Source organism: Caretta caretta, chromosome 3 (genome assembly GCF_965140235.1).
Source record: "Caretta caretta isolate rCarCar2 chromosome 3, rCarCar1.hap1, whole genome shotgun sequence".
Classification (NCBI taxonomy): Eukaryota; Metazoa; Chordata; order Testudines; family Cheloniidae; genus Caretta; species Caretta caretta.
The window spans coordinates 170041654-170066746 of NC_134208.1; the positions used below are offsets into that span (position 1 = coordinate 170041654).

At 40.4% G+C, this 25093-nt stretch overlaps 1 protein-coding gene across 16 annotated transcripts; it reads left to right on the plus strand.

Moving 5' to 3' along the window:
* The first annotated feature begins 2461 nt into the window (after positions 1 to 2461).
* On the plus strand, positions 2462 to 24086 carry LOC125633589 (uncharacterized). Of its 16 annotated transcripts, none has more exons than XM_075127121.1 (10): positions 2462 to 2707; positions 7987 to 8066; positions 9457 to 9573; positions 13543 to 13674; positions 13840 to 13959; positions 15601 to 15630; positions 16595 to 16673; positions 16854 to 17059; positions 18610 to 18752; positions 23460 to 24086. In XM_075127121.1, the coding sequence occupies exons 2-7, from the start codon at positions 7987 to 7989 to the stop codon at positions 16602 to 16604; spliced, it is 489 nt and encodes a 162-aa protein (XP_074983222.1). In that variant the 5' UTR covers positions 2462 to 2707; the 3' UTR covers positions 16605 to 16673; positions 16854 to 17059; positions 18610 to 18752; positions 23460 to 24086. The 16 variants fall into 16 exon arrangements, with proteins under 16 accessions (XP_074983222.1, XP_074983223.1, XP_074983224.1 ...); XM_075127122.1 differs by having other exon boundaries at positions 16959 to 17059; XM_075127123.1 differs by having other exon boundaries at positions 16998 to 17059.
* The last annotated feature ends 1007 nt before the right edge of the window (positions 24087 to 25093 follow it).

Below are 25093 nucleotides of genomic sequence, written 5' to 3' on the forward strand. Positions count from 1 at the left end.
CACAAATATATAAGGATCCAGCTCTACAAAGGGAGTCAGAATTTCACCCAGAGCATCTACATAAAACTAACAATAGTAGATGCTCAACATGCCACCAGCCATCAGCTAAATAAGCCGCAAATTTTCCCTTACCACAAGTTATGGAGCAACATTTGTAAAGACCTTACCACAGTGGATACAAAGATCTGCCCCATCCAAAAATCTGCATACTGAAACTAGTACATGAATTAAATTTCCATCGAACAAGAATGTATACTGATTTGCATATTGGTAGCATAACATGTAATGCTCAGAAATGAAAATCTAATAGATCGCCACTGTAATCAAGATGGTTGAAAGAACCGTCAATCACAACTCTGATGGTGAAAATAATTACCAGTGACAAAATGGATGAAAAGACACAAAATGTGGTGTCATGTTTGCAGTAATGCATTTGTGATATAAACATGGCTCATACACTACATTATTACCAAAACCAAGTTTACCTTTCTTAGTAAAATATATAGATCTTACGGTCATGAATTGAACCATTTTTGTGTCAAAATTTTAGAAAGAAACAAAAAAAGATGCTAAAAGCAAAAAGGAATAAATTTCACAGAACCTAGATCTATATATAGTAAAGAGTTGGGTTTAAGTCTACAAGAGGAATGGAAGATTTTTCCCCCAAACCAAGCACAATCAGTCCGTTTGTTTGTAACACATTGTCATCTGTTGACAGCGCTGGCTGTCTCTTCAAAATTGCTCACACCAAGACCCAGGTGGCTCCAAGCTTTTATACCTTTCAAAGGAATAAATATAAACAAAATTTTCACATTACTACTTGATGGCAAATACACGCACCTTTCTGTAGCAATTAGAACACCCTATCCATGCTACAGTCCATGGGGAAAACTGCATATGCATCTCAAGGTAAAGAAAAGTATTTAGACCTCATTTGGGGATCCTTTCTTCATATTTGTTTTGGTCTGTACATAGCTTTTGGCTCAGTGAGTCAAATACTACCTTGACTTACATTTGTGCAATTCCTTTGACATCAACCGCGGTTATGTGGTGTGTGACTTACAGAATTTGGTCTTGTATTTCTAACTTGAAAGTGGATATCATAATTAAACAAAATAAAATGACAAAACTCAATCTTGACTGTTTACAAATTTATTTCATTTCCTGTGCAGTACTTCATGCATATTCAACATGTGGATGGCCCTACGGTACAAGCAGTGACACACCACAATATGAAATTACTACATATTAAGTTAGTGCACGTAATTCACTCCCTTAATGTAGTCCCTCTGCTTTACTATCCATCACTAATCTGAATTTATTTTGAGAAAATAAAATCTTTTGAACAAATGAATCTATTGTTACCTTAAAGTTAGCACAGTACTATTCAAAGCAGTTTCCAAACTATAGGTTGCAATCATGAGGGATTTTCAGTGTGCTGTGTCTGGTAAACCTATTATCAAGGATACCCAAGTCTAATATTACCCATCACACTGCTTTTAATGCACACATCTGCAATATAAAAGAACAAATGACATTTGGGTAGTAGGATAAGCCTGGAATATTAATAAAGGAATAATATAGGCTAGACTGAAGTCTAAACAAATAGGGAGTAAGAAATAACTTGCTTAAAAACAGTAATTTTTCACTAGAATGGGACCCAGGTCAAGTGTTTAGAACAGGGGATGGGAAGTCCAGATTTCTGCATTGTTTCCAGTTCCACCGCTGAGATCTCATCCGACATTCCTTAAATTACTTAATTTCTCTGTGCCTCACCTGAGGTGGACTTAATCTGTCAGTAACAGTGATACCTATTGCATAGTAAAGTTGTGATTATGATAATTAATGTCTGCAAATTACTTTGGATCCTTTGACCAGAAGTGGCACCGGGTGTGTGAAGTGCAGGGTCTCTGTATCCTTGTGCTGTATGCATGCTTACCTTCCAGATATATTACAGAGGAGTCAAGGCACTGCCAGCTATGCCATATATACCAACAACTAGCAAGTCTGTTGTCCTGGCAGCTTGGAGGAGATGCAGAATTCGCCTTAGACACACCTCAGTAGCACTCTTGGATGCTCACTTGTCATCCAGAGTGATGGGGCGAGGAGTGGCTTTTTAATAGGCAGGGATAAGAAGGGTGGGACCCTCCCAGAGATAAGGGTTTGGGGCATGGGATTCTCACGGGAACGGGGCAGTTGCATCCTGGTAGGAAATGGAGAAGCGAGGGACTGAAAATATCGGATGCCCACCCAGATGGGTCTCACATTTCCTGCAGCAACGGGACACCATCCTCGGGGCGGATGGGGAAATTCCCCTCACTTTCCGCGGGGCCCCCACGCCGGGGCTCTCCCGACCCCGCTCGGCTGTGGCAGGCGGTGGCCCCACCCTCACGGGGCCCCAGCCGCTCCCAGAGCCCGCGGGCAGCCCCGGTTGCGCTAATAAACGGGCGGAGGGAGGGGGACGTTCTACGCAGTGACGTCCCCCCCGGCTGCGGGCCGGGCTGGGGGAAGCCCCGCCCCTGGCACGGGGTGGGCGGAGCCTCCTACCTCAGCCTCACCGCCCGACTCGGGCGCCATTTTGGGAAGCTCTTTGTGTGGCGGGGCTGCGAGAGACACTCGATACTTGCCCGGGCAGCGTAGGGCGCAGGGCCTCGGCCGCTGTGACTGGCCCTTCCCTGGGAGCGGGCGGTGCAACCGGGCCTGAGCGGTGAGTGGGGCTGCCCCCCTCCCACCCCCACTTCTCACTTACCCCCTTTGATCCCCCTCGGCAGCCGCTGAGGGGGGATCCCCTCCTCTGGCTCTCCTGAGGGTTGCAAGCCCCGAAGCCAGGCGCCCCCTGTGACAGCGGCAGCCGGGAGAGACCCCTGCTTGGATCCGAAGTCGCTCCGGCCTGAGCGTCTGTATCCCCGCCCCTCAGGCGGGCTGGATGCTCCCAGCCTGCGGCGTGATTCCCGCGTCTCCCGCTGGGGCGCTCTCCGCGGCTGTCGCGCTGCTGAAACTGGTGGGGGGAGCGGGGGTCCTGTAAGTAAGCCAAAAAAACACCCCCGGGAAGCCTTGGCCCGGCTGTCCGATGGGTGGTATAAAACCCAGTGGCTTCTTTAAATGGGAGCCACAGATTGTATAGGATGCCGCCTCTTCGGTCCCGTTCCCCCATCTATTTACACTGAGCAGTCGCTGGTCGAGGTGGGATGTGATGTGTCTCGTCGTTCATTGGCGGGGGAGGGGGTGACGGTTTAAATAGTAACCCGTTTTCCTAGGTTTAATCTCTACCCTACGGACCTCAAACAGCGCCCGTGGATACACCCCTGTCGCTTGTTCCCTGTATTAACGCTGCTTTTTTAGTGAACTAGATGATTTATTAGAAAATAGTACAAAGATGCTTACTATTCTGATCCTTCTGCTGAGTGGGATTACTATGCTATCCCCGCCGTGCTCCTAGTTTGGTTTATTCAGAGAATGGAGTTAGCCCTACACTGATGCCTTGGGCACTAGACTGCATTCACTGACTCCTTTCTCCTGGTTCTTTCCCCCTGAGAAGCATCACATCTGTTCTGCTCTTTCCTCAAGATGCTTGCTCAGAAATGTGAGAGTAGTTGAATGAACTGATGTGACCCCACTCATTCTGTACTGTTACAGCTGGGAAGTATGATGTAGTAGAGCAGCATAGACACTTGGCTTGCCTCAAATGGTATGCAAGAAAGTTAAGGTGAATCAACTAAAAGTGTGAATAGAATGCATATAAATTAAAATGCTTTCACTCGGGAGCAAATGTTGGCAGTATTTTCATCTAAGGAGGATTAAGTTACAATAAACGCATGCTGCCGGCTGGATATGCGTGGCTCTGCTAATCAATTGCGTGGCACTTGAATCTTTCCTGGGTGGCTGCCCAACCGCACAGCTTACATGAAACACAGGGTAGCACCTTCAAGTGCAACAGAGATCAAGGTGCTATTGTGCTAGGCACTGTATAGGTACATAGTAAGAGATAGTCCCTGCCCTGAAGAACTTTTAGTCAAAAATACACAAGACAGTAGATGGATGGGGGAAAAAGTATTAACCTCATTTTACAAATGGGGAGCTGAAGCATAGAAAGAAAAAATGATTTGCCCTAGGTCACATATGAAGTCTCTGGCAGAGCTGAGTTGAATCCAGGTCTTTTGGATCTTTTCCCATAGCCTTATCCACAAGCTATCCTCTGTCTATTTCTCAGTTATATATTATTTGTAGTTATTCCACTAAAATACAATAAATATATTTTAAACTCACTAACCAAAGTGAATTTATATTGTATTTACAATCTTAAATTGTAATTTTAAAATATATTTTGAGTACAGTCTAAATTGACACTCTTTAGGGGCCTAACTATACCTCAATAAAATGGTAAATCATTAGTTATTCCTGTTGCCGTTTTGGGATGACTCCAGTTTCTATTCTTTTAGATTTGATGCTTTAGTCATTTCTGGTGTATACTGTTGCCTACGTATGTATTTCATAGTGGTCTTTGATTCAGTAGAATGTATTGACGGGTCTGAGCCTGAATGTCAATCTCAGGACAAAAAGAAAAGGAGTACTTGTGGCACCTTAGAGACTAACAAATTTATGCATCCGATGAAGTGAGCTGTAGCTCACAAAAGCTTATGCTCAAATAATTTGTTAGTCTCTAAGGTGCCACAAGTACTCCTTTTCTTTTTGCGAATACAGACTAACACGGCTGCTACTCTGAAATCTCAGGACAGAAAATCTAGAAAAGGATTTGAAATATTTAAAAATCTTCTCTGTAACCTGGTTACATGCCCAACTGTAAGCAGCCATGTGACTAAGTTCATTCAGCAACAGCGGTCTGCTATCATTGTCTGCACAGCTTCCCCAGTGTCCCACTAGGTGTGGGACATCTTCCAGAGACATACTGTAAAGACATGAAACTGTGTGTATAAATAAAACTCCACTAACTTAAATGTTATCAGTTCCTTCTTGCTGTCTATTTTGTCTTTCATCTCCTGTTTTTTTTTTTTTTCTTCCCCACTTCATTTTACAAGCCAATGTAGCATCCACTTGTGTGTTCTCTTCTTTCTGGTTCTCGCCTGTGCCCTCACCCTTTTTAGGCAGTCATTGGCATTCTGCTTCATCTGAGTGCAAACTTTTCATATCTGGGGGAAAATGTTATTTCTTTCCAAATAGGTGTGCCACTAGACAGCTAGGCTTTATATTTTTAAAAATCTTCCCTAAGGCACCCAGCCATTTACAAGACAGTGCAAGGTTCAAACTTTTGACTTCTTCAAATTAAATACCTACTGAAGATTATTTATTGAACACAATTGGTGTATTTTGTGTCCAATAAAGGAGGGATTCTACACAATTAGATTCCTGTCCAAAGCAGCTTTTTTTTATAGCACATATGTTTTACATTTTATTAGGGCCTCATGGACCACATTGTCTCTCACTTCCAATCACATGGACCACTTCCCCTCCCATTAGCAAATGCATAACATTCCTGTGACAAGTTTCAGAGTAGCAGCCGTGTTGGTCTGTATCAGCAAAAAGAAAAGCAATACTTGTGGCACTTTTGAGACTAACAAATTTATTTGAGCTTAAGCTTTCGTGAGCTACAGCTCACTTCATTGGAGGCATGCATTCCTGTGACAAATTGCTTTTAAGGAAAAGTAATGTTAGGAAATAACTTATGTATCTTTAGTTGTCTTCTAAGAGAGGTCTTTTCCCTTTGGAAAAAAGTTAATCACGCTCTTGCATTTTGTTCTTCATTTCCTCTCCCTCATCCATCTGTTCTATTCCTTTTCTTCCCCCCTGCTCGTGTTTCCCTGCTCCACATGATATACTGCCTGTCTGTCTTGTTCCCCTCTCCCTTGGTCATTTCTTTCCTACTGATGGCTGGAAATTTCATTTCCATAGGTAGCTCTCAACTGTGAGGGCTCCCATTTCCCTTTATGGAGAAGTGGTTCCTAAGAGAGGCAGCAAGGGTGGTACCCTGTTACTTCCATTTGCTTCTTTGTAATGAAGAAGGAAGAGCCTAGACAACTGCAAAAGCACTTGGAAACCAGGAAGAGGAGCGAGGACAGTATAAATTGCCTGCTGGCTGTGCATCACCAGTGGTCAACAGAATACAATTGGAAATTACTGGTTTAAAGGCACAGTGATTGCAGAATAGTAAGGCTGTCAAGTGATTAAAAAAATTAATCGTTCAATTAATCGCACTGTTAAACAATAATAGAATATCATTTATTTAAATATTTTTGATGTTTTCTACATTTTCAAATATATTGATTTCAATTACAGTACAGAATGCAAAGTGTACAGTGCTCACTTTATATTTATTTTTTATTACAAGTATTTGCACTGAAAAAAAATCCAAAAGAAATACTATTTTTCAATTCACCTAATGCAAGTACTTTAGTGCAATCTCATCATGAAAGTTGAATTTACAAATGTAGAATTATGTACAAAAAAAGGCATTCAAACATAAAACAGTGTAAAATTTTAGAGCCCTCAAGTCCACTCAGTCCTACTTCTTCTTCAGCCAATGGCTCAGACAGACAAGTTTGTTTACATTTGCAGGAGATAATGTTGCCAGCTTCTTGTTTACAATGTCACCTGAAAGTGAATACAGGCGTTCTCATGGCACTGTTGTAGCTGGCTCGCAAGATATTTACATGCCAGATGTGCTAAAGATTCATATGTCCCTTCGTGCTTCAGCCACCATTTCAGGAGACATGCATCCATGCTGATAATGGGTTCTGCTCAATAACAATCCAAAGCAGTGCGGACCAGCGCATGTTCATTTTCATCATCTGAGTCAGATACCACTAGTAGAAGAAGGTTGATTTTCTATTTTGGTGGTTTGGGTTCTGCAGTTTCCACATTGGAGTGTTGCTCTTTTAAGACTTCTGAAAGCATGCGCCACACCTCATCCCTCTCAGATTTTGGAAGGCACTTCAGATTCTTAAACCTTGGGTTGAGTGCTGTAGCTATCTTTAGAAATCTCACATTGGTATCTTCTTTGCATTTTGTCAAATTTCAGTGGAAGTGTTTTTAAACGAACAACATGTGCTGGGTCATCATCTGAGACTGCTATGAAATATATGGCAGAATGCGGGTAAAACACAGTTCTTCCCCAAGGAGTTCAGTCACAAATTTAATTAAAGCATTATTTTTTTAACGCGCGTCATTAGCATGGAAGCATGTCTTCTGGAATGGTGGCCGAAGCATAAAGGGGCATACGAATGTTTAGCATATCTGGCACGTAAATACCTTGCAATGTCGGCTACAAAAGTGCCATGCAAATGCCTGTTCTCACTTTCTGGTGACACTGTAAATAAAAAGAGGGCAGCATTATCTCCCGTAAATGTATACAAACTTGTTTGTTTTAGCAATTGGCTAAACAAGAAGTAGGACTGAGTGGACTTGTAGACTCTGAAGTTTTACATTGTTTTGTTTTTGATTGCAGTAACAGTTTTTATGTAATGGGAAAAAAATCTACATTTGTAAGTTGCACTTTCAGGACAAAGATTGCAATACAGTACACATATGAGGTGAATTGAAAAATTTTTACAGTGCAAATATTTGTAATAAAAATAATATACACTTTGATTTCAGTTACAATACAGAATACAATATATATGAAAATGTAGAAAAACATCGAAAATATTTAATAAATTTAAATTGGTATTCTATTGTTTGTGTGATTAAAACTGCGATTAATCGCGATTCAGTTTTTTGAGTTAATCGTGTGAGTTAACTGCGATTAATCAACAGCCCTACAGAATAGGACAATACAATGTGGAAAATCAGAACTGGGAGCAATCATTGTCGCCAGACCAATATATAGAATTAGAAATTTCTTGAAGGGGAGTAATCCATCACTAACTGTGCAGTTGCCTTTTCAGCATGTTTTGCTAGGCTGAGGCTTTTTGAAATACCAGCCACTTTATTAATAGGACCTCCAGGATGATGAATGTCTTCTTTATTTTTAAGATGGGGGAGGATACAGAGATGCCAGTGGATCAGGCTGACTCTGCTATTGAAAGTGGTGACATGACAGAAACCAAAAGCAAGTGAGTGTCTACAATTAAAATAATAATTTAAAGTACCGAAAGAAATGCACCTTTTCCAGTAATAGTTCTTCTATTTTGGGGGCCCTTTTTGTGTGAAATATCACCTTTTACAGGCATGATGGGTTGATTTCCAGATTAAGCTTGCTTTTTAAATTCATCTAATAAAGTAACTAGCATAGACATTAGTGTCTTTATAAGGGTTTGCATATAAGTCTAAAAGATCCATGTGTAGGGTTTGCTGAGATGTATATTGCTGTATTTTCACTTTAACTAGATTGACAGTTTACTAAAAAACCAATCAGGATGCATATTCTGTTTCAAATGAAAACACCAAAAACTCAAAGTGTAATTCTTCTGTAGACTAGACTACTTTTTTAGAATAGTCTGAGAAACCATTTTTATCTAAAAGTACTTGGTTTAGTGAATTTATATTAATCTAAAATTCTTATATTAAGAATTCTGGTCAGATACTTGAATTAAGAACTTCTGTGCACCATAACACTAGCTGCTTACTTTACTTTTTGCTTTCCTGGGATATGTTTGAATATGCCATATGTTTTCAAATTCTGTCTTATTTTCCCTTTTCATCTGTGGCTGCCTTCCTGGTAGCTGCTCACTTCCAATCTGGCCCTAAAATTTCTTTCTAGTATCTTGAAAGTTATATTAACTTCTAGTAGACTCTAAATTAGTCCATTTGGTGTTCTCCAGTTTTTCCTAAATTTGAGAACTAATACATGGAGTAGAAAATGCTGGTATCCTTTTTCTTGTGGTATGACATTTATTCAGAAATGTTTTGTCAGTCCCTTAAATTTGTTTGCAACTCCTTGATTTTTGTAGCAATTGCTAATATTTATTCTCATGATTGTTATATACAAAGTGGTGGTGTCTCAATTACAAAATTGAAAAAGGTCATGGTATAAATGTGAAGCAAAATTTGCCCCAGAGCAGAGCTTTATGTGACACACCCCCCCCCCCCCCCCCACTAGAGTGAATTTCACTGACAGAAAATGAAAATTTTAGTCTGTAGGTAACTTATGCTCCCCAGAATATTCATGTGCAGTAGCTCTCATCATGACGGTTCTAAATTGAAGCAAATGTAGAAGTGTAATAAATGCTGTTCAACATATACTCAGTTAGGGCCTAATCCAAAGCATGTTTTTCCATTGACATTAGTCAGCTTTGGATCATGCCCATGCAGCAACAGGATTACAATCAAAGAAGAATGCATAGTTTAAAAAAAAGTAGAATGCAAGTTTAAAAAATGTAAACTAATAGGCATTGTGCAGTGTGTCAGCGGGCCGTTTATATGGAACAGTTTGTTAATGGAGATGTAATTTAGTTATCAGAGCAAAGGTAATTGCCTTCTTTTGTTTCCTGCCTTTACATTCAGGGGACCAAGAGGTCGGGGCAGAGGAAGAGGTGGCAGAGATTTTGGAAACGAGGGACAGCTTTCATATGTCAGAGGGAAAATGCGAGGCAAAACAATTAATGGCATTGGGCCCATGAGGTAATACCTGGCAAACTAATAATTTTTTATTACATTGTTGACTTTCTCAAGAAGGGGCATTTTATGGTAGGTGGACCAATCTGTAACATAAGGTAAACACTAAATTTTACAAATAAAACGGAATGCTTTCAAAGACAATTATGAATGGTTAGGATAGCCTTGACATATATTGTTGAAGTTAAGGGTGACTTCGTGTAAGTTAATCTGTATTTTCATAAATGAAGCTTTCAGTTGTGAACTTCTCAAAGACATATTTACTTTTGAAATTAATGTCTTTTGGGTGGGAGTGTTACTGAAGAGGGAAAAGAGTTTTGGTAGTCAGATTCTATCAGGAAAATAGGACAGCTTTTTATTATTAAACAATGCCTTTGTCCTACTCTACTCTAGGAATTATTTTTGATCTTCTGTGGTAGATAACATATCCATAACTGTACAGCACTTAAATATTTGTGGCACTTTGAATGTGGATGTATTGGCTGTCATACCTACAGATGTGTTAACAGTTATCGCAGGCTGGTAGCACAAGGTGTGTATATAAGTCATATATACTTACTTAACATGCCTATCTCATTACTGGTTTCAGAGGAACAGCCGTGTTAGTCTGTATTCGCAAAAAGAAAAGGAGTACTTGTGGCACCTTAGAGACTAACCAATTTATTTGAGCATGAGCTTTCGTGAGCTACAGCTCACTTCATCAGATGTATACCGTGGAAACTGTTTCCACGGTATACATCTGATGAAGTGAGCTGTAGCTCACGAAAGCTCATGCTCAAATAAATTGGTTAGTCTCTAAGGTGCCACAAGTACTCCTTTTCTTTTTATCTCATTACTGTATTTAGAGATACGAATTTAATTAAAGGACATGGAAACTGATTATTCTTTCTCTTTCATTGCAGTCACAGCTTGAAAAGTAAAATAGTCTAATTGCCCCTCTTATGTGTCCATGTGCAAATTTCCTAAAAGCAGTTCTTCATTAAGGAGACCCAAACTGTGTAAACTTGTGTGTGTGTGTGGTAGAAGGTGAAAATAAAAGCACAAATGCATCTCAGATGCTGTAACTCTGTCTGATGTAGGAGTGAGTTGGAGCGGGGACCTGCTGATCTCTGTGGTGGGGAGATAGTTGTAAAAGACCCTATTCTCGCTGGAGGAATTTCCCCTATAGACAGTTTTGCAGAATAGTGTCTCACAAAACCCAAACCATGGGGTCTTGCAGCTAGACAGATAGGGGCACCTGCTCTCGCTCTCACCAAAAAAAAAAAAAAAAAAGACAATATTATTGTCAAAATATTATTACATTCATTTCCCAGATTTGAAAATTCAGGCACAGGTTAAATGACTTGCCCAAAGGCACAAAGGTGATCTGTGGAAGAAGAGTTGAGATTAAAACTCAAAGATCTTGTCTCCAGCCCTCTTGCACTAACCACTCACTACAACATACTTCTTCCAAACAGCACTTGTAAAGTAGGGATGCCAGGAAGAGCGCCCTCAATTACCAGTGGTGAAGTTGAGAGGGAAGGAAAAAAAAAAATATCCCTAACATCTACAAAAGGAAAAACTCACCCAGGCATAAAGCGATTGTAGTTTTGGAAAAAAACAACAGAGCCAAGAGTCTTACCATAAAGAGGGATTGTGGAACAACAATAGCATCTTGCTGCAGTGTTTTGCCCTGGAGGGCAGAGCAGGAAGGGGCCATCATTTTCTCTTCATGACCCTCTTATTAACTGTCGAGGGCCCGAGCAGCCAACTCAGGAGTCTGTTGCAGGGACCATGATTACCCAATCAAAGCCCTCTTTCAGGAACTGTCATCCCTTTGGTTGAGTGATGCAACAAGGCAGCACAGCAGGTGGGATCTGACCTTCAGGCCTCACCCCACAATCCCACCCTTGATGGGAAGGCCAGCATGCCTTACAGAATATGGAGGCTCCTTATTTTTTTGTCTTTCCTTGGGACCCTACTGTGACGGGTTCTCTCTTCCCCCCTGGGGTGCCACCTGGAACTGTTGTGCACTGACTCACCAGCCTGGGCTCCCTTTACACTGTACTGCTGTGACAGGCCCTCAGGCAGGCCCCTCCAGCACACATACAAGTAGGGACACACCCAGCTGCAGCTACACACAGATGCTGAGATTAGTTCTGCATGGGAAGGCTCAGCTAAGGCACGCCCCCTTCTGGAGTGTAAACCCAAAATTATACCGTCTTGCGCTGCACAGGGAACTGTACAGCATAAGCTCATGAAATTTGCCCCCTCTTTCAATGTGGAGGAAGATATACAAGGCTTTCTTCCCCCTGTTATGATTTCCACACACTGGTTTTAGACAAAACAGAAACAAGATTATTAACTACAAAAGAGAGATTTTAAATGATTATAAGGGATAGCAAACAGATCAAAGCAGATTACCTAGCAAGTAAACACAACGCAATCTAAGCTTAATATACTAAAGATATTGGATATGAGTAGCAAATTCTTACCCTAATTGTTGTTTTTGGCAGTTTGCAAAGATTCTTGAGGGCAAGCTGAACTTTCAGCTTAAAACTCCAGGTATTCCTTTTACAGGCTAGAAATCCCTCTAGCCTGGGTTCAGCCCTTCTCCCCTAGTCCAGTCTTTGTGTCTCAGGTGTTTCCGGCAGCCTTCTTGGGTAGGGAGTCAGTGAAGAACCATGATGATATCACTCCCCTGCATTAAATAGCTTTTGCATATGGCGGGAACCATTTGTCTCCCCTCTTGGTTCCCATGCCCGGTCAGGGGAAAAACACTGCTATTCCAAGATGGAGTCCAGTACCAGGTGACTTAGTTACATGCCCCTGTATGGGGACAGCAGCCATGACTCAGAGGCTGTTTGTAGTGTCCTCAGGAAGGCTCCCCAGTGGGAGATTAGCATCTTCTAAGACCTATTGTTTTCCCTAATGGCCCTTTCCAGCCAGCCATCTAGACTGATTGCATTCTGTCTAGTGGGCGTTCCCCAGGTGTAAACACATTTGCAATAGATGCATAGACAATATTCCTAATTTCAGATACCAAAATGATACATGCATACAAATAGGAAATCATATTCAGTGAATCATAACCTTTTCAATGATATCTTACATGACCTATCGCATAAAATACATCATAGTTAGGCCATAATCATATCCTAATAATATCACTATGAAGAATATGGGGCATAAGCCATTAATTCTCATTTACCTCCACAGACAAATTTACTCTAAACAATTCTTCCTTATGGAACCAAGCTATGTACATTTCTCTACATGGTTGTAAAGTGATGCTTAACACAAAACCTTTTGGAAGTAGGAAAGGGGAGCTATAATGAATTTATCTTACAGTTGTCTATAGCACATAGTACGTAAGCACTAGTGAACTTGACTTGCATGAAATATGTATTACCCTTTTATGAAAAAAGAACACTTTAAATTGCTGGCCACTATAAACCTATAGAAACATGAAGCAAAAAGGGTTAAGAAATGTCAACCCAAAATGAGAAGCAGGAATTGGAACCAGTAACCTATTCAACCATATGTTGCTTTAATAAAATTAAAAAACTATTAACACTTAACTTCAGTAGCCCAGTAAAGAATCACTCTATAGAAAACAGGTAACATTACATGTAACTTCCCTTGAAAAAGATGGTAAGAAGCTGGGGAGAGACTCCTTGCAAATAGGTGATTGTTTAAAGATTTCTATAAAAAAAGTTCTCTTTATTTTCGTTATATTCATTTGGAATTCCATTCTTCTCTAATTTCAGTAAACGCTGTATAGTATTAGTAAGTAGTCATGTTTTTTCTTGAAGCTTGGCAGTAGACATACATCTTTTGAATAATGTTAGACAATTTATTCATCCCTTCTTACAAAGACAGTTCCAGGAGCAGTTTTTACAGTCTTCACTTTATATTATTGTATCATTATAACTGTACAATGAAATAAATACAACTTAACTTTCAGATCTGTACTGAAAACAAGTGTCTTTCCAGATGTGGGATAGGAAGAATGTATCCATATCCTGACACCCGAGGCCAAAGAGGAGGCAGAGGGAGACCACCTTTTCTACCACCCTCACCCATGGGAGGAATGATGAGAGATCCTTTCTCACTTCCAGCACCAAGGTTAATTTTGAGAACATTGATAGAAAGGTGTTTGTTTAAAAATGCTGGATGTGTACTGCTGTAGTCCAGTTTCTCTAAGTGCGAAATTGGTTCACATAGGAAGAATCCCAGAGTGTTTGTTTTTTGATGCAGTATGAGATTGTTTGATTGGACTTGTCTGTGCAGACATGGACTTCCTCCTCCACCATCACTACCAGGACCAATGGGCTTCAGAGGCAGGCCACCTCACCCCAGAGCCAGAGGGATGCTGCGGATGCCAAGAGGTCGTTTCCCTCCACCAAGAGGGTAAGAATGTTTCTTTGTCTTGTCTTTTTAAAATTAATTTTATTTGAAATCTAGAATTGCAGTAATTTTAAAGCTGTCTCTTGCAAGTATTAAAATCAGGGGCCATATCCTATGTAAACATTTCAGATTCCATTGTTGTAGTAATTTTAACTGCTGTGGAAGCCTTTTAAGTATGCATGAGATTGCTAAGAACAAAATAAGTTTAAATCCAAATTGTAATGTAGTGTTGTCTCTTTTGTTATTTTAAAGAAGTTATCTTGAGGGGAAAAACAATTATGATTTTATCCTTTTACACAGCTTTCCCAATGGACCTGGTGTACCATCCCCTCCGCCACCTGGACGGGGCCAGAGATGGCTTGGACCGCCAGGTGGCAGACACTATTAAAGAGGCTTATTCTTTAAATTGTATAGCAGGGCGCTTTCTTGTTACCTTAAAACCATTTGAAATGGCTGGACTAAGAACTGCCTATAAAACATTAAAGATGGCAAAGAATATTAATTGAACTTAGACAGCTAATATTTTCCAGAAGCCCTCATGCACCAGTTGGCAAAAGCCATATATTAAAAAAAGTCTGTGACTCCTTGGACTTTTTTCAAGCATATCCTTTTTAAGCCTAGGCTTTATGGACACTGACTCCTGCACACTAAATGTAAAAGGAAAAACACATCTGTTACAATAGTTTGAGTCTTCATTTAATATACAGAACTCTGATTGCTTTTGACAATTGTGTGCAGCTTGTTTTAGTGTAGAACATGAATTTGTTTTAATGCTATGATTTTGTGTGTATAAACATGAACTTTTTTTAAGGGTTTGAAATCACTTTCAAATTTTATAACAGTAAATGCAGCCAACTGCTTAATATTTGGGAAGAGTATACTGTACTACATTTTGAAGTGTTACCTGTAGAGCCCTGCAAATCCGTGGGAATCTGCTTTCTATCCATTGATATCTACAGACCAGGGGTCTGCAGCACGCACTCACTGGAATGGAGAGGCTGTCATCCAGCCTGCAGGCTCCAGCTCTGCTCTCTAAATCACGCAGCAGCGAGCTGGGCATTCTGGGAGTTGTAGTCTCCAGCTTGCTCAGATGGAGGAGGTAAAGACAACTCCTAGAAGGGAGTAAGCCAAGCACCATTTTGAAGGTGTGGTTGTTCTTTAAATGAGCAGGCGGCAATAGCTATGTGCATTAGAGCCTCTGCAACTGTGTAGAGCTGTCTGAGCCCCCCACGGGGAGGGCGGTGCTGCATAGAAGGGCCCAGAATTGTAGCCTCCGTGCCAGGAGAAAGAGGTACGGCGGGGTGGAGCAGGTGGCAGGGCAGGAAGTCTCTGGGGAGAAGTAGGGGGTGGTGGGGTGGTTGAGGATTGGGGCTTGACACAGCCCTGTGTCACTGCTGTGCACTTAGCTGTAAAGCTGTTTAGAGCCCTGCAAATCCGCAGATATCCACAGACTATTTTTGCGGCTGGGATGTGGATATACCTTTTTGTATCCATGCAGGGCGCTAGTTATCTGATACACTAAATGTAATGGTTAAACAGAAATCTGTGAATGTTAATTTTGAAGAGCGTCAGTAGTTCATGAATGAACTTAAAAAACAACTGTGGACTGTGTTTAATTTTATGATAATTGTTCTTTGTACACAGCTTGACCTCATTGTTTAAATGTCCAGTTGTGTAAGTAATTGTAATTTCTAAACAAAGTGTGTAACTGAACACTTGACCAATTGTGTAGTACAACTGGTGTATGCATGTGCATTACCTACAGCATAAAATCAAGTTAAATTGTCAGTTACTTCAAACTATGCTAACACACAGTATTGTTAAAAATCATAATTGTACGTGCTGTGAAACATATGGATCACTGTATAATCACCCTAACAGTTAATTTCATTTCGTTAATGTGAAAAAAATAATTTCAAAATAGTGAAACCTGTAACTTTGTGTTGCTTGTTGCTGTTGAAATGATAGATGTAATTGTAATATTTTGAAACAGTGCTGTTTAACTTCAAGGATGATCACAATCTGTAAATTATTTTAATCCTTAAAATGTGCTGTGTTCTTTTGTGGTGAGGGCTGAATTAAAATTTTTTTAGCAGTTTGGTGCAGTTGGGGCTTTTTAACTTAAGCAGTCCCTTCACTGGGTCCAAAGACTGCAAGCAAAATATAATATATGAAGAAAGCAATAAATTAAGGTATGATAGTGCAAAAATAAGTGGGTATTTCCCACTTTACACCTGGCTTCCAGTAAATCATTATCAAAATTCTTAAAGTACAATATTTCACTGGTAGTAAATTTATAGCTGGTTTATAGCAATTCTGATTGAAATTCTGTACTTAATTTTTCCTGAAAGCTAATATTTACCTTTCACATTTTATTCTTGAAGAAATCAGAATATTTATCCTATATTTAATATTGCATATTGGGGCATGCGTTTATTAAATATTAGTCATTTTGGCCAGGATCTTTACTATTAAGTAAAGCTTTTTGTGCATGTTTTGTTTTATTTTATTTTATATACATATTTTATAAAACATAGTGTTAACCTCTACCTTACTGTAAATGACTTGATTTACAGGTTTTAAATCTAATTCTGTTTGTAGTATGGTGAAAGAATTATGCTATTATTATCTTCTAAAGGGTAAGATAGTCACCCTTTGAGGCCAATTGGAGATGGTATACAGGCCTTTCAGAGAGCATACGACAAGCCTTATCTCAGGTGAGACCATTTTAAAAACTTCTTTTTATCACCCATAATTTCTCTGTCCTTTACAGTATAAAAAATTATTTATGCAAATTTTTCTGACAAATGCACATGTGTTTAGTAACTAGTTTAGTCAAGAGAAAAAGTGGTGAGAACTTTAGTATTAAAGCTTCTGTTCTTTATCCTGTGTTACAGCATATGTCAAATAATAGTTCTGGAGTCAGTTACTATAATGTCCTTCGTTTGTTCTAGTAGTAATTTCTAAATTTAGAAACTGCTTCACTTTTTTTTGCTATTGAGACCTGTATTTTGAACTCTTGGAATTTTTGCTATGGGGAGACTGAACAGCAGAGCTGAAATTCAAGCTGGAAGTTCTGTTGAGTTCAAGGAGCAAAAGACTGGTATGTTCATTATGACCCTTAATTTCATATACTGTAATTACTGTAAGGTACAGTTAGTACAAGAATATTATAGAAGCACTTAAGTTTTCTGCACAGAACTACAAAACTTTTTAGGAAAGAAGTATGAATACTGTACATTAGAATACAGAATAGAAACCAGTGATGACTTCCACTTGTAAGTGTGTGTATAAATAGGTAGTGTCTCTTATTTTAAAACTGATATTCAGTGAGAAAGTTTTCTTGTCATCTACATTTTTCTTGTTTAAAACAATAAACTTTAAAACATTTTGTTGTGATCCAAAATTCAGCATTTACACAGGCTTCCTGAGATATACTGTTCTGAAGTAAAAAGAAAAGGAGTACTTGTGGCACCTTAGAGACTAACCAATTTATTTGAGCATAAGCTTTCACAAAAGCTTATGCTCAAATAAATTGGTTAGTCTCTAAGGTGCCACAAGTACTCCTTTTCTTTTTGCGAATACAGACTAACACGGCTGCTACTCTGAAACCTGTCCTGAAGTTGTAGTTAACACCAAATTTATATAAAAATAAACAGTAGAGCATGCATGCTAAAAAGTTAGCTTAATTGATGACTTACAGAACTGCATGTTCTTGCTATGTGTCCTGTTTCTAGTGCACCAACTGGAGAAAAACAAAATAAAAAACCCCAAGGGGTCTTTTCAGATAAAGTTTCAGTATAACAGTAAAATAAAACTAAATTGAGAGAAGGGATTTTTCAAAAAAAAAAAATTGTAAAGTGGTTTTCAAACAGCAAGGAGGATTTGGTCTATTGTATGTCCATTTTCTTCTTTTAAAGTGTTATGGTAAGGACTTCTGAGGTTAATTTTTCAACCCCAGATATATTGCATGAATATGAGGCTGTGATACATCAGGGATCGGCAACCTTTGGCACATGGCCTGTCAGGGTAAGCCCCTGGCGGGCCAGGCCGGTTTGTTTACCTGCTGCGTCCACAGGTTCGGCCAATCGCAGCTCTCGCTGGCCGCGGTTCGCTGTCCCAGACGAATGGGGGCTGTGGGAAGGTTGGCCAGCACATCCCTCGGCCCGCTGCCGCTTCCCTCAGCCCCCATTGGCCTGGGACGGCAAACCGTGGCTAGTGGGAGCTGCGATTGGCCGAACCTGCAGACGCAGCAGGTAAACAGCCCGGCCCGCCAGTGGCTTACCCTGATGGCCACGTGCCAAAGGTTGCCAATCCCTGGGATTTATTAACAGAAAATATCAGACAAACCAAATTGGTTTCACAGATTTGAATGAGAAGCAAGTAAAAAGACAACATTGTTTGTTTATAAAAGCCGCTATGTAAATTAATAAAGTCTGTTTAGTGTACTAGGATTACCATAATCTTCTGAGATTTGTGCACTGAGTACTTTGGCAGAAGATATTGAGCAAAAGTAAATTTTATCTTTCATTTCCTCTCTTCTTCTCCCCCCCCTTTTTATTTTACAGAATTCAGTTTTCTTTGAAAAGTTTGTCATGGCAGATTTTTTGGCAGCAAAACTAATCTTTCTGCTTCTTATCTCTAATTTCTCAGCAGATGGACTATCACCATTTGAAGGAGCATCTAGTCAAAATTATAAGTATCCTAAAGAACTCTCTGCACTGGTTGCGATAAACTCATTCAGTAATGAGGTCACCCTTTTGTAGGGCAGGGATTATGAACTACTGTATAGAAAGGTGAGACGCTAGATTTTTTTTTATTTATTTTTTTTTTTTGTAGCGGCTTGGGAAAAAACACCTTATTTTTAATAGCACTTATTAAAATGCTGTTCACAGTTTTCATTATTTCAAATTAGCAAGAGCTTGCTTTTCTAATATCTAAAAGTTTGAGAGTAATTAGTGCGTAATTAATAAAAAGTTTCAAAGAAGAAACTAACACAAAATCTGATATGGTAGGGACAGCTGTCACACAGATATCAAATGTTGATTGTATACTGTCAAATAATATTATATGATATTAGTTGGATAGATTTTCTTCTGATTTTTAGAAGTTGCATTTTTTTATTCTTCAATTTATTATTCTATCAAAGAATATTACTTTTAAATACACCTAGCAAGGTGAGCACAGAGTCAGTAAGTGTAAGTAAGAGTTAAAAAGAAGAGTCTTTTTAAGGAAGCAAAAATAAAATTCTCTTAATGCTGCCTTGTCTTTTTTTTTTTTTTCCCCCTCCCTTTCCTGCACAGAAATATTGTACTCTGAAAAACAATGTAAGGGAGAAAATTTTCATTAGGGAATCTGCTTTCAACCCTCTTACTGAATATTTTTTTTTACTTGATTTAATAAACTAAGTTATTTATAAGAACCAGAACTCTTGTATGATGATCCCTGAGGCTTTTACTGTGCATGTGATATCTGTAGCGTAGTCTTTCTTAGTTCTGGAGAAAGCAGATCAATATTAGTGGAAAGAGCATATAATAGGTTTGTTTACATGCCTATTTATGTCCTCTGTTGGCTTTAGGAGTATAGAGCAGGGGTAGGTAACCTATGGCATGCGTGCCAAAGGTGGCATGGAAGCTGATTTTCAGTGGTACTCACACTGCTCGGGTCCTGGCCACTGGTCCGGGGGGGCCTGCATTTTAATTTAATTTTAAATGAAGCTTCTTAAATATTTTAAAAACCTTATTACTTTACATACAACAATAGTTTAGTTATATATTATAGACTTATAAAAAAGACTTATTAACTAAACACTTTAAAATGTATTACTGGCACGTGAAACCTTCAATTAGAGTGAATACATGAAAACTCGGCACACCACTTCTGAAAGGTTGCCGACCCCTGATATAGAGGATTTGTAATCTATACTAATATATCAAGGCTGATATATGCCTGGATGTTCAACAGAAAGATGAGTGATCAGTCACCTCATAATATATCTTACAAATGGAACTAGGCAGAACATATTGGTTTGGAAAAGAGGGGGTAAACGCACGTGCAGTTCTTACTTGTATATCACTTAATACTCTGATACACTAGTATTAATTATTTTCATTTAACTGCTCATCTGACGGACCAACAATCAAATACATATCCTTTCTAAAAGCCATTTTATGTGAATCCATGTTACGGGGCAGCCTACTTCTGACAACCCTTTACTAGGTTTTGGTAAAGATAATGGAATTGAGCTGCATGACGATGATGAAAGTTTCAAAAAGTTATGAAATAATGGTGACTCACTGGTTAAGGTATTTAAAATTCTGGCCCTGTGAGTCCTGTCTCCAGCTGGTGCACTAGAAACAGCAAAGTGTTTTAAAACTAAATTAACCTTTTGCTGTATCTTTCCAAAAATTGGTGTGACTTTATTTGCTACTTCCAAATTAGATTGGTGAAATCTGAGTTTTAAATCTCCAGATGCAGTTCTCAATTTTTAAACACTTGTATTGATAGGAATTTTAAATCACTTGGTTGCTAAAGAACTGCTCTCCTCCCCACCCCCCAACAAATAACTTAAGCCTGTTTGTCATGGTGGGGGTACATTTGTTAGGAGGGAGGGAAACGTCTGTTCCCTGACTCGTACTTATTTAGTCTGTCTCCTGACACTGGTAACGTGAGTTCCCTGACCTTGTAGAATTGAGGGAGAGACTCAGAGGGGTAGGTGGTCAGTGTGAGTTGCTCTGCACAAATAGAGACTCTTTAGTTCCCTGGCACAGCAGCTGGGAAACAAGGAGATCTTTGAGGATCCTACAGGGTATCTAGAGGGGACTAAAGAAGTCCTCCATAGCAGCCAGAGGAAAAGGCCTGGCTGGAGCTACCTGCAGCAAGAGGCAGGTGAGGGTTGAGATACAGGTACATTGGTGATGAAGTACAGGAAATTTTTCCTTTAATTGACCGTACTGTGGATAGAGAGCTTCAGGCACCAGAGCTGTCAAGTCTGTGGCTTTCATTAGTGCTCATTGATCCTTACATCTGTTTTTGAAATACTGGCTCTATTGTCAGTAGTATTTCTTCCATTGATTTCCATGCAGCCAGGATTTCAACCTTGGTATCTGTGAGACGGGTGATTATAACATTGACTCTCACATTACAAAATAATGCATAGGTATTAGACTTCGTAATGTATGGAAACTTTGCAATAACAATCCTTACTGAAAATGCACATGGAGAAACTAGTGGCTATTTTTTGCTTAATGTATTATGTTCATGTTGCATAATATTCTGCTAAATTATGCTCTCAGCTATGCCTGTGGAATTCCATGACAGTCAGTGGAATTTCGTAGGTGTAACAGAGCAGAATTTGGCCTCAAATTTCTATGTATATTGTGGAATAACATGGGTGCTATTTTATCGTGCTGTTTGTGATGAAAGGAGTGATATAAATGATACAAAATATGTATTTTTTCCTTCAAACCTGCAGTTACCAACACCTGGGTACTGTAATTTACAGTGTGATTTGAAGACTTTCCATCAGTCCAAAAGGTGTTCAGAAATGCTGGTACAAATATTTGCCAAGTTACCATTGTCACATTGCAAGGCATCTGTGTGGAAGATAAATAGCAAACATCTAATCTGAGTTTTGGCATGTTTTACATTAGGGAATAGCGTAGTGAACATTTTTTGGGGAAACAGCTGACTGAAATGCACAGTCTTTTGCCTAATCATTCCATCTGCCGCATATGGTATTTCTTACATAAATACCAAGTTAGATGAAAAGTTGCCTATCAGTTGGAAAAAAATACCAAAGTGGGAAGAAGTATCATCCAATTTCCTACTAATGAGTTTACTTTCATAAATGAGCTGACTGAAACAGCTGTTAGGTTTTACTTTTTTTGTTAACTCTAGTCCCATTTCCTGTTTTAAGATTGCTAAAAATCACAGAAAGGATGTTTAGTTTTAAAAATTGTAATGAATTAGTGATAATAATATTAATATTTAGGTTGTAATGTTAATATTAATATTTAGGTTGTAATGTCTTATTTGTCCGAGATCATCCACTAATTCTGATTAATGCCATCTGGAAAGTTAAAGCTTTAGTGAAGATTTTTATAAATTATAGAATGGCAAGATTGGACCTTCCATCTGGTTAAATGAAATGGATAGGTCAGCACCCTGTGACATAGATTTTACATTAATGTGCCAAGTTTATCTCTAACTCCAGTGAAGTCAATTCAGGATTAAATTAGACTAATGAATTAAACCTAAACTGTATGGAAATTAAATTTAAAAGATACTTGTCTTCTCTTTAGGAGTAACTAATGTTCTTCAAATAGTGTCCCTGTGAGTGTTCCACTTCAGGTGCACATGTGCATCTCCAGCCCTTGATCAGAGATTTTCCATTACCAGTGTCCACTTGGCTCGCACATACATCCTGTGGACCCTTGTGTCACGCACTGAGTGCACCTAGGCTGCATCTGTGACCGACTCAGTTCCTTCTCAGCTACCTCAGCCTGAGATGGAGCTGTAATGTTTCTGGCTGATTTTGTCTCAGCTATTCTCTTGTACAGCTTAGCATTTGTAGAGCTGAGTTATGAGAGGATTTGTTTTGTTTCTGTCCCTCTTTTTTCTGGGAGACTTATTTTCCTAGTGGGGCATGCCCAGCTCTTCCAGGCTTCAGATGTTGCCTCTCTTGTTGGGAGGCTATCCCAGTAAGCGACAGCCATTCCCAGAGTGTCTGCTGCCTGGGAGAGTCACGTATTTCCTAGAAGTGCAACTTCTGCCTGGCCCTCAAATCCAGAGCAAGGATTGAGAGAAATTGAGGCTGCTACTGATGGAGCATTCCTTTCAGCTTGCTTCAGAATCAGGCAGGAGACTGGCCATGTACATCTGTTTCTGGGGAGATCCAGCACCCCTTCAGCTTTGGCATAGGTACCCTCTAAGAAGGGGAAGATTATGGAGGCCTCAGAGAACGCTCCAAGGAAGAGGAGCTCAGACTCTTATCATAAGGAGGCAGCTCCCAAAAGGCCCTGATCCCTGGCTAAGTCCATGGTGTCAGAAGCCTCAACCTCTCCGCTTGGTACCATCGCGGTGAAAAACTCCGCCTTTGGTACCACTGGAAAGTGCCGGGCCTGTAAGGGAAAACATGGCTCCAAAAGGACCCTGGTATTGTCTACAAGAGAGAAAGAGGGCAAAAATAAACACTTCTCCAGACCACTGCCACTGAGCAGAACTCTGGCTTGAGGTCCTCCCCAGTTGAGACCCTCAGTGCCATGCAAAGTGAAGTGCTAGGTACCTTCAGCACCTACTTCGGTATGCTCCATTTCAATGGTACCATCTGCTTCGACTACCAAGCACCTCTCAGTACTGTGATGATAATCTGAAGATTGGAGTCTTTCTCCAGTACAACAGGATTCTCTTTTTCTGCTGTTGCTTTCCTGTTGGAGGATATTGAACAGTATGAAAGAGACTTCTATATAGGAACTCACTCTCTCTTTTTTTGATGCTTATAGGGAAGATCCCTGTGCACAACAAGGGTGGTGGGACCAATCTTGGATGCCACTCCATCTCCCGTATGGCCCTCCAATGGCCCTACTGGGATCCCTGGGCTTCCTGTTGGCAGCAATTTGCCAGACCACCAGCTCTGTCATATCAAGAGGTGAGAGTTCTACAGTCCTCTCCCCAGCCAACCCACCTGAATGATGAGGCATTTGAGGAGCAGGAAGTTAGGGCTGATAATGAGGCCACCCCCAAACCCTTTGTCTCCAGATGAGGTGGTCATGCCTCCACTGCTGTCCACAGTCAACAATTTCCAGCAGTTCCAGGACCTTATAAAGAGAGTCACGGACGCTTTCTGAGTACCACTCTAAGAGGTCAAAGATTCTCAACACAAACTGCTGGACATTTTGCAATCAGCAACACCCACTGGAGTTGTCTTATCCATTAATGAGGTGCTCCAGGACCCAGCAGACTCTTTAGCAAACACCTGCTACTGTTCCACCAATTTGAAAATGGATAGATAGGAAATATTATTGTTCCATTCTCCTCCCCTCTCACCCCCTCAGGTCTCAGAGTTTTAGTTCACTTAATTCTCTGGTGGTGGGTGTAGTAAATGAGTAGAATAAGCAATAGTACTCTAAGTATATCCTCCATAACAAGGACAAAAAAAGATTAGACTTCTTTGGATGGAAGTCTTAGTCATCTGTGACACTGCAGTTTTGGATTGCAAATTGTCAGGTGATCTGCAATTGCAATAAAGAGCTGTGATGACTTACGAAATGGCTTTGTGCGCTCAATGTAGAAGGCTAGGGCATGCCTGATGTCCAGGGAATGGAGCATTCGCTCTCTGTTACTGGCATGTGGCTTAGGGAAGAACACAGGTAAAAATATGTGGTGGTTCACATGAAACTGGGATACTACCTTTGGTAGAAACGCAGGGTGAAGGCGTAGCTGCACCTTGTCTTTATAAAAGACTGTATGGGGGAGGCCTGGAAGTCAGTGCTGTGAGCTTGGATACCCTTCTGGCTGAGGTTATGGCCACCAGAAAAGCCACTTCCCAGGAAAGGTAGGACAGAGAGCAGGTTGCCGTGGGCTCGAAAGGGTGGGGTCTCATGAGCATGGACAGGACCGGGTTGAGGTTCCACTGGGGATTGGGTTGTCACACCTGGGGATAAAGCCTGTCCAAGCCCTTGAGAAACCAAGCCCACCATGGGATTTCCAAACATTGACCTTCCTGCTGCCCCTGGGTGGAATGCTGAAATGGCAGCCAGGTGTACTTTGATAGATGATATTTGCAACCCCTGCTGCTTTGGGTACAGTAGGTAGTCCAAAACAAGGGGAATTGATGCTTGCTGTGGAGGGCTGCCTATCTGCAGAGACCAGATGGAAAACCGCTTCCACTTTGTCAGGTATGTGGCACGAGTGGAGGGTTTCCTACTTCCCAGCAGGACATCCTTCACTGGGTCTGAACACTGAAGCTTAAGAGGTTTCAGCCATGCAGTTTCCACGCCGTGAGGTGGAGGGACTCCAGGCTGGGGTGTTGTAGACAGCCGTGGTCTTGTGTGATGAGGGCCAGGCACATGGGAAGGGTTACTGCTCTGTCCACTGAGAGGTTCAACAGTGTGATGAACCAGTGTGGCGGGGCCAC

What these genes read in the sequence shown, in the direction of transcription:
- LOC125633589 (XM_075127113.1), top strand. Translation starts at nt 7,987, where the DNA reads ATGGGGGAGGATACAGAGATGCCAGTGGATCAGGCTGACTCTGCTATT. An exon ending in AATGGCATTGGGCCCATGAG is followed by an intron (nt 9,574 to 13,542) that starts GTAATACCTGGC and finishes GTGTCTTTCCAG; the next exon opens with ATGTGGGATAGGAAGAATGT. An exon ending in TTCTCACTTCCAGCACCAAG is followed by an intron (nt 13,675 to 13,839) that starts GTTAATTTTGAG and finishes TTGTCTGTGCAG; the next exon opens with ACATGGACTTCCTCCTCCAC.